We start from the raw sequence: 13,008 nt of genomic DNA on the forward strand, positions 1-13,008 counted from the left end.
TTTAGGAGAAAGTGGAGAATAATCACAATGGATTGGCAGGTGCTGAGAGATTGTTGCCATCTACATCATTAGACAAACTCAGAAGCCAGTAATACATACAATTTTTATAATATTCCTGTAATATTTCAAACTTTTGACGGTCATTTGCTGCACAAATACATGTTGCTTTCCACAAAATATGCTCACATAGCAGCAACAATACAAACTTAAATGCTACTCAATGGCTCTTGAGCTTCAAGACTCAATATATACCTAGTGAGGCAAATTTCAATTTAATTTGTTTTAAATTTTATTTTTAATATATTTTTTTCTGAGGCAATTGGGGTTAAGTGACTTGCCTGGGGTCACACAGCTAGGATAGGAAGTATTAAGTGTCTGAGGTCAAATTTGAACTCGGGTCCTCCTGAATTCAGGGCTGCTGCTCTATCCACTGCGCCACCTAGCTGCCCTAAATTTAAATTTATTTTTAATACACATTGCTTTATGAATCATGATGGGAGAGAAAAAATCAGAGCAAAAGGGAAACACCAGGAGAGAGGAAAAAAAAAAAAAAACAAAAAAGAAATGAACATAGCCCGGGTTGATTTTAGTTCTTTTTCTGGATGCAAGATGGCATTTTCTGTCTGAAGTCTCTGTCTCTGTCTCTCTGTCTCTCTCTCTCTGTTCTCAGCAAGGCGCTGGACTGAGGCACAGAAATAGAGGGGTGAGACAAGTTTCTGTCCTCAGTTATTAGGCCGCACTAACTAAACCCAGTGCTGCCATTTTGGGCCCTTGTAGAACAGACACCAGGCAAGCAACCAACTCTCAGTGAGCTTATCTTGGAAATTAAAGATTCAACTGAATCCCGCTAGGATTGGAAGGGCTGGACTTGGACCGCTTGAACTACGCTTTAAGGGAGGAAGGCCCCCTTTTCTCTGTCTTCTCCAGTTGCACTTAGCTGCCCGGCTCGCATTTTCATCGGCGGTCGCCAGCCCTCCGAAGTTCCAGGTGCCCCGTCAGTCCAACCGCGGGTGCTCCCGCCGATTTACCAGCCGTTAGTTTTTCCCATCCCGTCCCCCCGCGAGCCCAGTTCAGCGAGGCAGGCCCCGTCACTGCTGCCAGGGCCCTTGATCTGGCTTCTTGATTGTCACTCTGCGCGGGCAGAGATACCGCACCGGCTCCGAGGAGACAGCCGAAACGGAGGTGAGGACAAAGAAACCCGCAGTCACCGGTGCGTGGGAGGGGCGGGGCGGGGCTGGAAACGGGGCGGAGGGTTCTTGCGGGAGGCTCCTGCGAGTGAGCGTTCTGCTCCTCTCCCCGAGCGGGGCGCCTCCAAACCGACGGTCCGCCGGGGCGCTCGGAGCCTGCGGCTGTACGCGGGGGCGGGCGGGCCGGGGTTTCTGGCCGCCCGAGGACGCAGGGCTACCGAGGAAGCGAGTCGCAGCAGAGCGAAATGCTTTTAGTAAAGTCTGCGAACTCCGCTGGCTGGAGCCGGGGGCAGGACCCCGCCTCGGCCGCTGGCGAGAGAAAACGGGGACCCCTCGGATCACAGGGTCGCGCTCCCGCCTGGGCGGCATCGAGGGCGATATTGGGGCAAAAGCGCGCTCTTTCCCGGCTTTCTCAAGCCGCGATTCTTCCTCAGAGCAGGTGCCCCGTCTTGTAACTGAGACTTCTCCCCCCGCCGGCGTTTGGGAGGCGGGGAGCGGCTCCCTGAGAGGAACGCCGAAGTCTCCCGCACTCCGGGAGCCCCGCCTGGGGTCCCCACCGCCCGGCACTTAGGGAGAAACAATGGGAGGGGGAGGGACAAGGCACAGGTGTTAAATGCCTGCAGTGCCCCGTCTGCGCGGGGAGATTGCACTTCATCCTCTCCACAACGCTGGGAGGTAGGCTCGCCCGTCTTCCTTCCTTCCTTCCTTCCTTCCTTCCTTCCTTCCTTCCTTCCTTCCTTCCTTCCTTCCTTCCTTCCTTCCTTCCTTCCTTCCTTCCTTCCTTCCTTCCTTCCTTCCTTCCTTCCTTCCTTCCTTCCTTCCTTCCTTCCTTCCTCCCTTCCTCCCTTCCTCCCTTCCTCCCTTCCTCCCTTCCTCCCTTCCTCCCTTCCTCCCTTCCTCCCTTCCTCCCTTCCTCCCTTCCTCCCTTCCTCCCTTCCTCCCTTCCTCCCTTCCTCCCTTCCTCCCTTCCTCCCTTCCTCCCTTCCTCCCTTCCTCCCTTCCTCCCTTCCTCCCTTCCTCCCTTCCTCCCTTCCTCCCTTCCTCTCTCCTTCCTCCCTTCCTCCCTTCCTCTCTCCTTCCTCCCTTCCTCCCTTCCTCTCTCCTTCCTCCCTCCCTCCCCCCACTTCCATCCCAGCTCTTCCAATAAACCACCCTCTCTATCATTTCCACTTTTTCATGTATTTTCAATCTTTCCTTCTCCACTGTCTACAAAAGTGCCCATGTCTTCCTCATCCTCAAACAAACTTTACTTGATCCTTTCATCATTATATACCATTTCAAAGATAAAAGGAGCATCACTTATAAACTGTATTATACATTATCCCAAATTCATATCCCAATTATATGGCTGAATCAGGGGATGCCTTGACAGACATTGCTGTCAAGATTTCTGGTCCAGACAAAATCCAGACTTCCAAGGCTCTAGACCTCAAAGTTCTGTCTCTTGAGCCCTCTTCCCTCTTCCTCGGATCCATGCTGCTGAGTGCTTTCAGCTCTAATCCAAGGTTATGAGTTTGTCATTCCCCATCCCCATTCTCTTCCCCCATGTTACTTACCCATCCTTTCGTGCCTCTGTATCACTTTTTGACAGCTGCCTTTATGGACTGCTTGCTCCTACATCTTTTATGTTTCAGTGTGATTGCTATCTTATTTCTCATTGTTCCTCCTGGGCTTTCCTTTGGTATCCAAAGAACTGGGGTTACTCATGCCCATTTTACAATTTAGTCAACAATCAAAATCACAAGGCAAAAAGTTTTAAAAGGCAGAAAGACAAGGTGCTTCTTTCTGCTTTCATGGTCTCTATATTTTGAAATTTTTTCATTTCATGTGGTTTGGATATTACAAATATTCAGTAAGATAATACCTACTAAAACACTGGTTGTAGGTTTTTAGGGAGCATTGTCAAGCCCAAATAGTTTTGCATGACAGTTTTTTCTCTGTCTGTACTAATGGTCCAGTCCTGCTGTGTTTTAACTGCTGAATTCTCAGCAGTTTTTGTAGTACAGGGAATTGCTGTCTATAGAGAGCTTCTGGTAAAATTCTAGCCACCTGATCATGTCTTTCCTTTTTTTTTTTTTTTTTCCTCCACAGTGGACAAACGTTTAAACCAAAGGCAGATCCAAAGTCATGTTTTTTTCCAGCTGCAGACTTCAGTTCCAGTGACACAATTATTGCCAGAATAATAAGAAAAGCTACTGGTTTCAGTGGTCAAGTGACCACTCAGTAGGTAATCAACTATATGGGCATTCCAGGGCAAAGAAGAGTCTATGAATTCTGTGGGGAGCCTTTCCTGTATCCGAGAAGTGGCAGCATCTATCCAGGGCAAGGTTTTCAGACCCTTTAGAATCTCATCTCCATTTTCCCCAGCCCTCAGGACTGCATTAGAGAAGGAAACCATTCACAAGCTCTGGGCTAGCCCTGTCAAGTCAAGGGGCTGGTCTATGGGGGCTGCTTTTTTGCTAGCCAAGAGGCATCTGTCTACTATTCAGTACGATGTGTTCTACAAACTGTACTCATTGCCTGGGGGCGACGCTCCTGCATATGGCCATCTTAAGTATGATACTTAATATTCTCCTCTTCTTCCCTGCAATGCAACATGTATCAATTGACAAAATACCTAATGAGGCCTGGAGGTTTGGAGGACTTTTGGGAAGTGGGGTCATGGTGAGTAAATGAATGAAAAATCCCAACTTGACCAGCCCATAGTTCATTTTTCCCCTTTCAGAAGCATTGGACTGGCTTCTGCCCTTTTGTTTTCATCAGTATTTAGACATTTGGGGGGCTGTGAGTTGATTTGGGGATATGTCTAGTTCCTGCTTCCTGAGCTCTGCTGATGCCTTTATGCATTTACACTGTTTTTGTAGAAGTTGTCTCCTCCTTAGGACTATGAGCTTCTTGAGCTGTAAAAACACTATATTTTTGCTTTTTTATGTGTATCTCTAAGAGCTCAGTATCTGGTGTATAGTAAATGCTTAATAAATAAATGCTTGTTGACTAACTGCCAGACTGCCACTAAAATGCTGGTGACTTTATGGTCCTTTTGTGTTCTTTATAAGGACTTACTATAAGTGAAGTGCTCTCTGGCTTCCTAAATCATTCAAGTAAAATCTTGTTTATTTACCAGTTTGGCCAAATGGGCTGTTAGCTGTTTCTCAATATTCTGGTTACAGACGATGCTATTTTCCCCGCCCCCCCCCCAATAAAAGCACCAAAGAAATCATATACTCACATAGTATGTATCCATTCTGAAAAATGCTCAATTATCAGTTATATTCAAAGCTATAAATAAGGAAGGGAATGGAAGCTTTTCCCAGAGTACCAAGTTTAAACACTCTTTTGTCTTTCAGCAACACAAGAGATGAGTGAGTTTAGTACCTCATTAGCTAAAAGAATTAGGAGAAAGAGGAAGCTACCAAATGTCCTGTGTCCTTTCTACCAGTAACTAGGTGGAAGCCTTCTCAGTTGGCCCCAGATTAAAAAGTTGACGAGTGTCATTTGTTCTAGGCATTGACTGTGATATCCAGGTGTAAATAATCCCAATAATAGCTAATAGCAGATACCTTTATTATAAAAAAATTTATTAAAGCTTTTTATTTACAAAACATTTGCATGGGTAATTTTCAACATTGAACCTTGCAAAACTTTCTGTTCCTCCCCACTTCCTCCCCTAGATGACAGGTAGTCCAATATATGCTAAATATGTTAAAATATATGTTAAATCCAATATATGTATACATATTTATACAGTTTTCTTGATGCACAAGAACAATCGGATCAAGAAGGAAAAAAAAACTGGGAAAGAAAACAAGATGCAAGCAAACAACAGAAAGAGTGGAAATGCTATGTTGAGTTCCCACTGTCCTCTCTAGGTGTGGATCCTCTCTTCATCACTGAACAATTAGAACTGGTTTGAATCGTAGCAGATCACTTTAAATGCAAAATATTTTACAAAGATGACCTTATCTGATTTCAAGACAATTTGTACAAAGTAAATATTATATTGTTTTACCAGATGAGGAAACTGAGAGATTAAAGATCACAAACCTAGAATATCTGAGGTGGAAATCAAGCCTGAGTCTTCCTGGCTTCATTCTGTCTAGCTACATCACCTAGCTCTTGTCTGATTTCAGTAATCAGGTTCATTGACCATTTCAAGATCAAAAGAAAGAATACAAGCCATGACATTTCACCTGCCAATGTACTTTATGTTCATCTGTTCTGTACTGCCAACCTCACTAGAAAGTAGTCAGTTTACAGAGATTGCTGTCAGTTTGGAGGACTCTAGAACTCTTTCATCATTGCCTAAACTCACTATTTGTTCCTTCTTCCTTCTCTTAACAGATACTTTTCCCTGCTACTGTATACTTAAGGATGAAAAAACTTGGCTGCTATGGATGCATTATCAATATATTCTGTGGGAAGTCAGTAAGTGAATAAGGAAGGAACTGACAACACTCAGAAGTGTCACTGGCCTAGGGCAGATCAGCAAAATAACCCCAGATTCTCACTTTGGAGGCTTATACTCTTGTTGGTATGAACCAAGTGAGTTAAGAAGGCAGCATGGGGAATGTGGAAAGAAAGCAGAAAAGGAGATACTTTTGGAAGCCAGTGACCCCCCCACCAAAAAAAAAAATTAACTCCTGAAGTTTTTTCACATAATAGGTTGTTAGCATTGGCATATAACTCATATACGTGTGTGTGTGTCTATATAAAAACATGGAAGTTTTCAAAGCACTCTTTGGATGTTAGATCACTTATGCCTGACAGCAGTTCTGGGAAGTAGGGGTAGCTGGATAGTTCAGTGGAGAGAGTATTGGCTTTGAAGTCAGGAGGATCAGAATTCAAATATGGCTTTAGACACTTAATACTTACTAGCTGTGTGATCCTAGGCAGGTCACCCCAATTGTCTCACCAACAAAAATAAAAAAGCCCCCTCAATTCTGAGAGGTAGTAGGACTGGTATATTATCTTCATTTTATAGATGAGAAAATTGATGCTTGTAGAGATAATGAAGAATATATAATTTCCGAGACTCAATTTCTACCTGTAAAATGGAGATAGTAATATTTTCCCTAGGGTGGCACAATGGATAGACAGGTAGGCTTGGAATTAGGAAGGCTCATCTCCCAAGTTCAAATCTAGCCTTAGACACTTACGAGTTGTATGACCTTGAACTAGTCACTTAACTCTTTGCCTCAGTTTCCTCATCTGTAAAGTGAGCTGGAAAAGGAAATGGCTAACCCCTCCAGTATCTTTGCCAAGAAAACCACAAATGGGGTCATGAAGAGTTGGATGTGACTAAAATGACTCAAAAAATATTTACACTATTTGACCTCATGTGGTTACTGGGAGGAAAGCATCTTGCAAACCTTAAAGTAAACCAATCACTCACATGAAAATCACTGGAATCATCAATTTTATCAGAATAGGAGCTTTACCTGTCAATGATTTTTGTGAAGTTATTCTCAAAGGGGTGAAGAATAATTTATTTTTCTTTCTTTTTCAGAATGGGAATGCTGCATTATTTTCTTGTATTGGACTCCTAGGATCATCATATGGATTATTTGTATCATTGTTTGCTATTTATAAGGGTCCCAAATGTTTTGTAGGAGGTGACAAATGGGAATATCCCTTCCATAAAGGGTAAGGACAGGCAATATTTTTATTTGCACTCTAATACAAGGACTATTTTGGGAGGCATTCTTCTGGGCAATTTCTGCTTTTTCTCCCCATAGAGATAAGGAAATCAATGTAAACAAGATTCAAGTGAGTTGCCTGGAGTCCCACAGCTAGTGTTCAAATCCAGGCTCAGATATTTGCTAGTTGTGTGATTCTGGGCAAGTCACTTTGCCCTGGTTTTTTTTTTTTTCCTTCAGTTTCCTCATTTGTAAAATGATTCATCTATTTTATTTTTTAAACTGTAAAACCAGCTCCTAGTTTTATTTGTATTCAACTTTTTTTTCTTATTTATTAATCTCTCCTTTGATTTTCAGGATTTCCAATTTGGTGTGTAAAAGGAGATTTTTAATTAATTCATTTTTTGTTTTTAGTTGTATGCCCAGTTCATTGATTTATTCTTTGTATTATTGATGTGTTTAGGGATACAAAAGGTTTCCTAAATACTTCTTTGGTTATATCCCAGAAATTTTGGAATGTTGTTTCATTGTTGTCTTTGATGAAATTATTGTTTCTATGATTCTTTCTTTGAGCCATTCATTAGTATTAGATTAATTAATCAAATTATTTTTAATCTGTTTCCATGGTTATTTATTGAAAGTAATTTTTATTGCATAATGATTTGAAAATAATGTATAATATTTCTGCATTTGATTGTAGCTTTTTTATGCCTTAATACATGCCACATTTTGTGAAGGTGACATGCATGAAGAAAAAAAGATATATTCCTTTCTATTTTCATCCAATTTTCTCTAGAGGTCTAGAATATCTCACTTTTCTTAAATTCTATTCATCTTCTTAATTTCTTTTTTTTTTTTTTTTTTGTATTCCTCTAGCTCTGACACAGGAAAGTTGAAGTTCCCCACTAATACAGTTTTACGATCTCCTGCAAGTCATTTAACTCTTTAAGAATATGGGTGCTATATCATTTGATGCACATATGTTTAGTATTGATATTACTTCATCTACAATATATTTTAACATAATGTAGTTTTCTTGCTTATCTATTTTAATTAGCCCTATTTTTGCTTTTGCTTTTTTGATATTATTTTTTATTATTTCAATAGTATTTTATTTTTCCAAATAAATGTAAAGATTAGTTTTCAAAATTCACCTTTGCAAAATCTTGTGTTCCAAATTTTTCTCCTTCCCTCCCTCCTTCCCCAAGATGATAAGCAAGCCAATATAGGTTAAACATGTGCAGTTCTTCTAAACATATTTTCTTATATGCCATGCTGATCAAAAGAAAAATCAGGTCAAAAGAGAAAAACACACAAGGTGGCAAAAAACCAGGCAAACTAACAATAACAACAAAAAAATGAAAACACTATGCTTTGATTTACATTTAGTCTCCATAATTTATTCTCTGGATGTAGATGGTACAATCCATCACAAAGTACTTTCCATCACAAGTCTCTTGGAATTGCCTTGAATCATCTCATTATTGAAAAGAGCCAAGTCTATCACAGTTGATCATCATATAATCTTGTAGTTACTGTGTATAATGATTTCTTGGTTCTGCTCACTTCACTCAGCATCAGTTCATCAGTCTTTCCAGAATTTTCTGAAATCAGACAGCTCATCATTTCTTATAGAACAATAATATTCCATTATCTTCATACTATAACTTAATTAAGCCATTCTCCAACTGATGGGCATCCACTCAATTTCCAGTTCCTTGCAACTACAAAAAAGGGCTGCTACAACCATTTTTTCACACGTGGGTCCTTTTCCCTATTTTTATGATCTTTTTGGGAAACACTCACTAGTAACACACTCTTGGATCAAAGAGTATGCACAATTTTATAGACCTTTGGAAATTGTTCCAAAGTGGTCTCCAGAATGGCTAAATCAGTTCACAACTCTATCAACAATTCATTAGTTTTCCAGTTTTTCCACATCCCATCCAACATTTATCATATTTTCCTGTCATTTTAGCCGAACTGAGAGGCATAAAGTAGTACCTCAGAGTTGTTTTTAATTTGCATTTCTCTTTATCAATAATGATGTAGAGGATTTTTATTTTTTTATTTTTTATAGCTTTTTTAAATTAATTTTTATAATTATAACATTTTCTTTGACAGTACATATGCATAGGTAAATTTTTTTTTTTTACAACATTATCCCTTGTACTCCCTTCTGTTCCGAGCTTTTCCCCTCCTTCCCTCCACCCCCTCCCCTAGATGGCAGGCATTCCCATATATATTAAATATCTTATAGTATATCCTAGGTACAATATATATGTGCAGAACCGAATTTTGTTGTTGCAAAGGAAGGATTGTATTCGCAAGGTAAAAATAATCTGGGAAGAGAAACAAAACAAAACAAAACAAAACAAAAAACAACAAAAAAAAATGCTCACAATTTACACTCATTTCCCAGTGTTACTTTTCTGGATGTAGCTGATTCTGTCCATCATTGATCAATTGGAATTGGATTAGCTCTTCTCTATGTTGAAGATATCCACTTCCATCAGAATACATCCTCATACAGTATCATTGTTGAAGTGTATAGTGATCTTCTGGTTCTGCTCATTTCACTCAGCATCAGTGGATGTAAATCTCTCCAAGCCTCTCCGTATTCCTCCAGTTGGTCATTTCTTACAGAGCAATAATATTCCATAACCTTCATATACCATAATTTACCCAACCATTCTCCAATTGATGGACATCCATTCATTTTCCATTTTCTAGCCACTATGAAAAGAGCTGCCACAAACATTTTGGCACATACGTTTCCCTTCTTTAGTATTTCTTTGGGGATTTTTTTCATGTGCCTTTAATTTCTTCATCTGAAAACTGTTCATATCCTTTGATTGTTGCTTTTGCTTTGCCTGAAATTAATTGCTTTCCTTCCTTTTTAACTTCAGCTAAAGTTTAATAGATTCTACTCTAGCATTTTATTTTAACTCTGTGTGTGTCTCTCAGTTTCAAATATGCTTCTTGTAAATTTTGGTTTTAGTTTCTAATCCATTCTGCTGTTTGCTTCCATTTTGTAGATGAATCCCTCACTCTCTAGGTCTCAGACTCATGTTTTTCCAATACCAATATTCTATAAACTTCTTAAAGGCAGTAACTATGTCACTTTTTACTTCTGTATTCTCAGTGCCAGAATAATTTCTTTTACAAAATTGAAAATAAATGTATGTTGAATAAATAAAAGAATGAATGAACATTGTTAAATTATGAATGAAATTTGGCAAAGATATGTTGAAACAAATTCCTTCTGAGCAAGACAACATTTTATTAACAGCAGTGTTGCCTGCCAAGAGAATGAATCTATGTCTGCTTCCTAGATAAAGAACCTCGCTGAGTTCCCCTTTTATAATTTTTTGGGGAATACACAACAAAGAACAGGACTTCATACTGGGTTACTAGCATCATGGCAGTAAGGACATGATTGCTTTTGGAGCTTATATGTGGAGAGCAATATGATTAGTTGGAAATTGGGAAAGAAAGGCTAGCAAAAGCCTCCTTCCCTTCCCACGAATAAGGACATTTCATTGTTTGAGTCTACTTGCAAGGTCATATATAAAGGAACCAACTTTTTTGGATAATAAATCAGTCATCCTTGAAGGATTGCCCTCTCTAGTGCCCACTTGTATCCTCTAAGGATAACAGATTTCCTTCAATCAAGATCAGAACAGTGATGAACAGAACTGGTTTTCTAAACTCTTTACAATACAGCTGAATTTCTGAACTAAGTTCAGAGGCAGAGAACCATTACTTAGGTACAGGAAAAACTTAATTGTAATAGGATCAATAAAAATGATACAGAATCAGTTTAGTCTTTTCAGGTACTTTCTCCTTTCTCACTTAGGAACTATCTAGTCGATTTGAACTATTGGAAAGACTGCAAAAGTCCCCCTCATATTATACCCTGGCACTTGAGTATTTTCATCGTTCAGGTGCTAGTAAGTAGTGCTCAGATGGCAATATGCATCTGTTCAATGATGTCTGGTATCTTAGGAACAATCTTTACGTCAGAAAAGTGCCCATGGTCACATAAGGGTAAGTGAGTAATTTTGCCATTTTCACATTATATTTCCATCTTCTGAGTTAAACTCAGGAGACTGGGACTGGTTGGTCAATAGAATAAAATAGCTTTTTGCATCTTCCTAGCAGAGAACTAGACCAGGACCAAAAGCTCAATCAGTCTGAATGACTCAAATTTACTTATAGAGTGAGGATATGTAACTAGTTATAATCTTTGGTCAGCATTAAAACCACTTTTGATAAAATAAGTTGACCAAATACTTCAGCGCTCTTTGTAGATCTTTGTGGTTATATGGACAAAATATGGTTAAATGTATATAGGGTAAATGATTCCAATATTAGTAGCATTATTTTAAATTGATCTTTTTGTTTTCATTGATATATTTTGTTTCTAAATCTAGCCTTAATCAACTAATGGGTGTTGCCTCAAAGTGAGACCTGTTAATAGCTTAAAAAGGCCAAAATCTCCCACTGCATACAGGGTCATTGCCAGTCGTCTTGATCTATATCTTGCCATTGGACTGGAGGAGGAAGTGAGACTGGTGACTTTGCACAGTCCACCTTCACTTAAATCTAATTCACTTTACATAGCCTGGAATCACTTCCCAGATGACACGGTCCTTTTGAAAAACAAAGGACAGACAACAATGGCATTGGACTTGAAATCAGGAAGACTTCTCTTCATGAGTTCAAATTTGGCCACAAACATTTCCTAGGTGTGTCATCATGGGCAAGTCACTTAATCCTATTTGCCTCAGTTTTCTCATCTGTAAAATGAGCTGGAGCAAGAAATGGCAAACCATTTCAATATCTTTGCCAAAATAGGGTCATGAAGAGTTGGACATGACTGAAATAGTTGAACAGCAGCAACAATACCCTTAGGACTTCTTAAAATTTTCCACTTGTGATACCTTTTCACTGGAAAAATTTTTAAATGACCCTGAGTATATAAGTAGATATAATAGGCATAAGAATCAAACATTTTCTGATAATAAATCATAATTTCATGACCATCACATTGAGTTACATGACCCAGAGTTAAGAAGCTTTGTTATATACCATAATGGGCAGCCACTTAGTTTGCAGTTTGGAGCTACAAACTATAGTTAGCACAAAGAGATGTGAAAGAAATGGTTTGCACATATTGATATTTTGACTTTTTCTTTGATTTTTTAGGGTAGATAGTTTAGTGATTCATTGTGACATAATTTGAAGAATGAAAATAGTCTCCTCCAACATTCTTTTGCTAGAAATGACCCTTTTGAAATCATGAAAATATTGCACTATCATCAGTTTTTGTGTTCTCTTAACATTTACTAATTTCATCAGAAAGTGACTTGATAGAAAATTATGCTCACACATTCAGTATGTATGACCCTGGTACTGTGCTTGGGTGCGAACTGAATTAGATTTTTCTTTGAAGTTTTTCTCAATCACAAATCTGGTTGCAAATACCATTGAGATCAAAATGAGAATTTAAAAAAAAGAAATCTAAAGGCTCTGTATTAAAATTTAGTCTTTTTTTTTTTTGATATTACCAATTTATTGCTTCCAACCAGTTCCACTGAGAGAGGGCTTGCTACCATGATTCTCAAGAAATCCAGTTAATTCTTGTTATAAAGTATTGTGATACAGTGTAAATAAAATATGGCAACTTTGCAGTTGATTTTGTATGATGGTGTGATTAAATACATAAAAAGATTGAATGTAATATAATTTGTAACCATTTTCTTCCCTCTAGAGGCATAGAGCTGCTTAAAACCTTGTGCGGGACTCTTCATAACATTCTACTATGCTCGCAGAAGATCTAAGAATACTTCTTTTTCATCATCATCGGAAAATCCTGCTGCTTTCTCATCCATGCAACAATCTTTTTGGATTTCAACTCAAGATAAAAATCACACATTGAAAAAAGATCAATAAACTATTGTCCAAGAACAATAGATGAAATCATCTCTCTGGCTACTTTCCACATTTATACTGTTACTCAGAAGTTTGAGATCTTGTTATTTTCTTTGCGTTGTGATGGGCTTTTTCAGTTTTACAGATCTTCATGATTTCAATATAATGTATCAGAGGTGAGGTTTGTTGTTCAGTAATTTAGTTGTGCCTGACTTTTCATGATCCCATGGTAATTGATCCTCGTGTCA

General features: G+C 38.9%; 1 protein-coding gene across 5 annotated transcripts; it reads left to right on the forward strand.

The window, feature by feature from the left end:
- Window positions 1–700: 700 nt before the first annotated feature.
- Window positions 701–12,801, forward strand: LOC141560358 (transmembrane 4 L6 family member 4-like). Of its 5 annotated transcripts, none has more exons than XM_074298356.1 (6): window positions 758–1,182; window positions 3,279–3,851; window positions 5,529–5,612; window positions 6,694–6,830; window positions 10,683–10,873; window positions 12,600–12,801. In XM_074298356.1, exons 2-6 carry the CDS (start codon window positions 3,681–3,683, stop codon window positions 12,605–12,607), a joined length of 591 nt encoding a protein of 196 aa, XP_074154457.1. In that variant the 5' UTR covers window positions 758–1,182; window positions 3,279–3,680; the 3' UTR covers window positions 12,608–12,801. The 5 variants fall into 5 exon arrangements, with proteins under 5 accessions (XP_074154460.1, XP_074154457.1, XP_074154461.1 ...); XM_074298357.1 differs by having other exon boundaries at window positions 826–1,210; XM_074298358.1 differs by lacking the exon at window positions 758–1,182 and adding an exon at window positions 1,253–1,862.
- The last annotated feature ends 207 nt before the right edge of the window (window positions 12,802–13,008 follow it).

This window comes from Sminthopsis crassicaudata, chromosome 3, assembly GCF_048593235.1.
Source record: "Sminthopsis crassicaudata isolate SCR6 chromosome 3, ASM4859323v1, whole genome shotgun sequence".
Classification (NCBI taxonomy): Eukaryota; Metazoa; Chordata; class Mammalia; order Dasyuromorphia; family Dasyuridae; genus Sminthopsis; species Sminthopsis crassicaudata.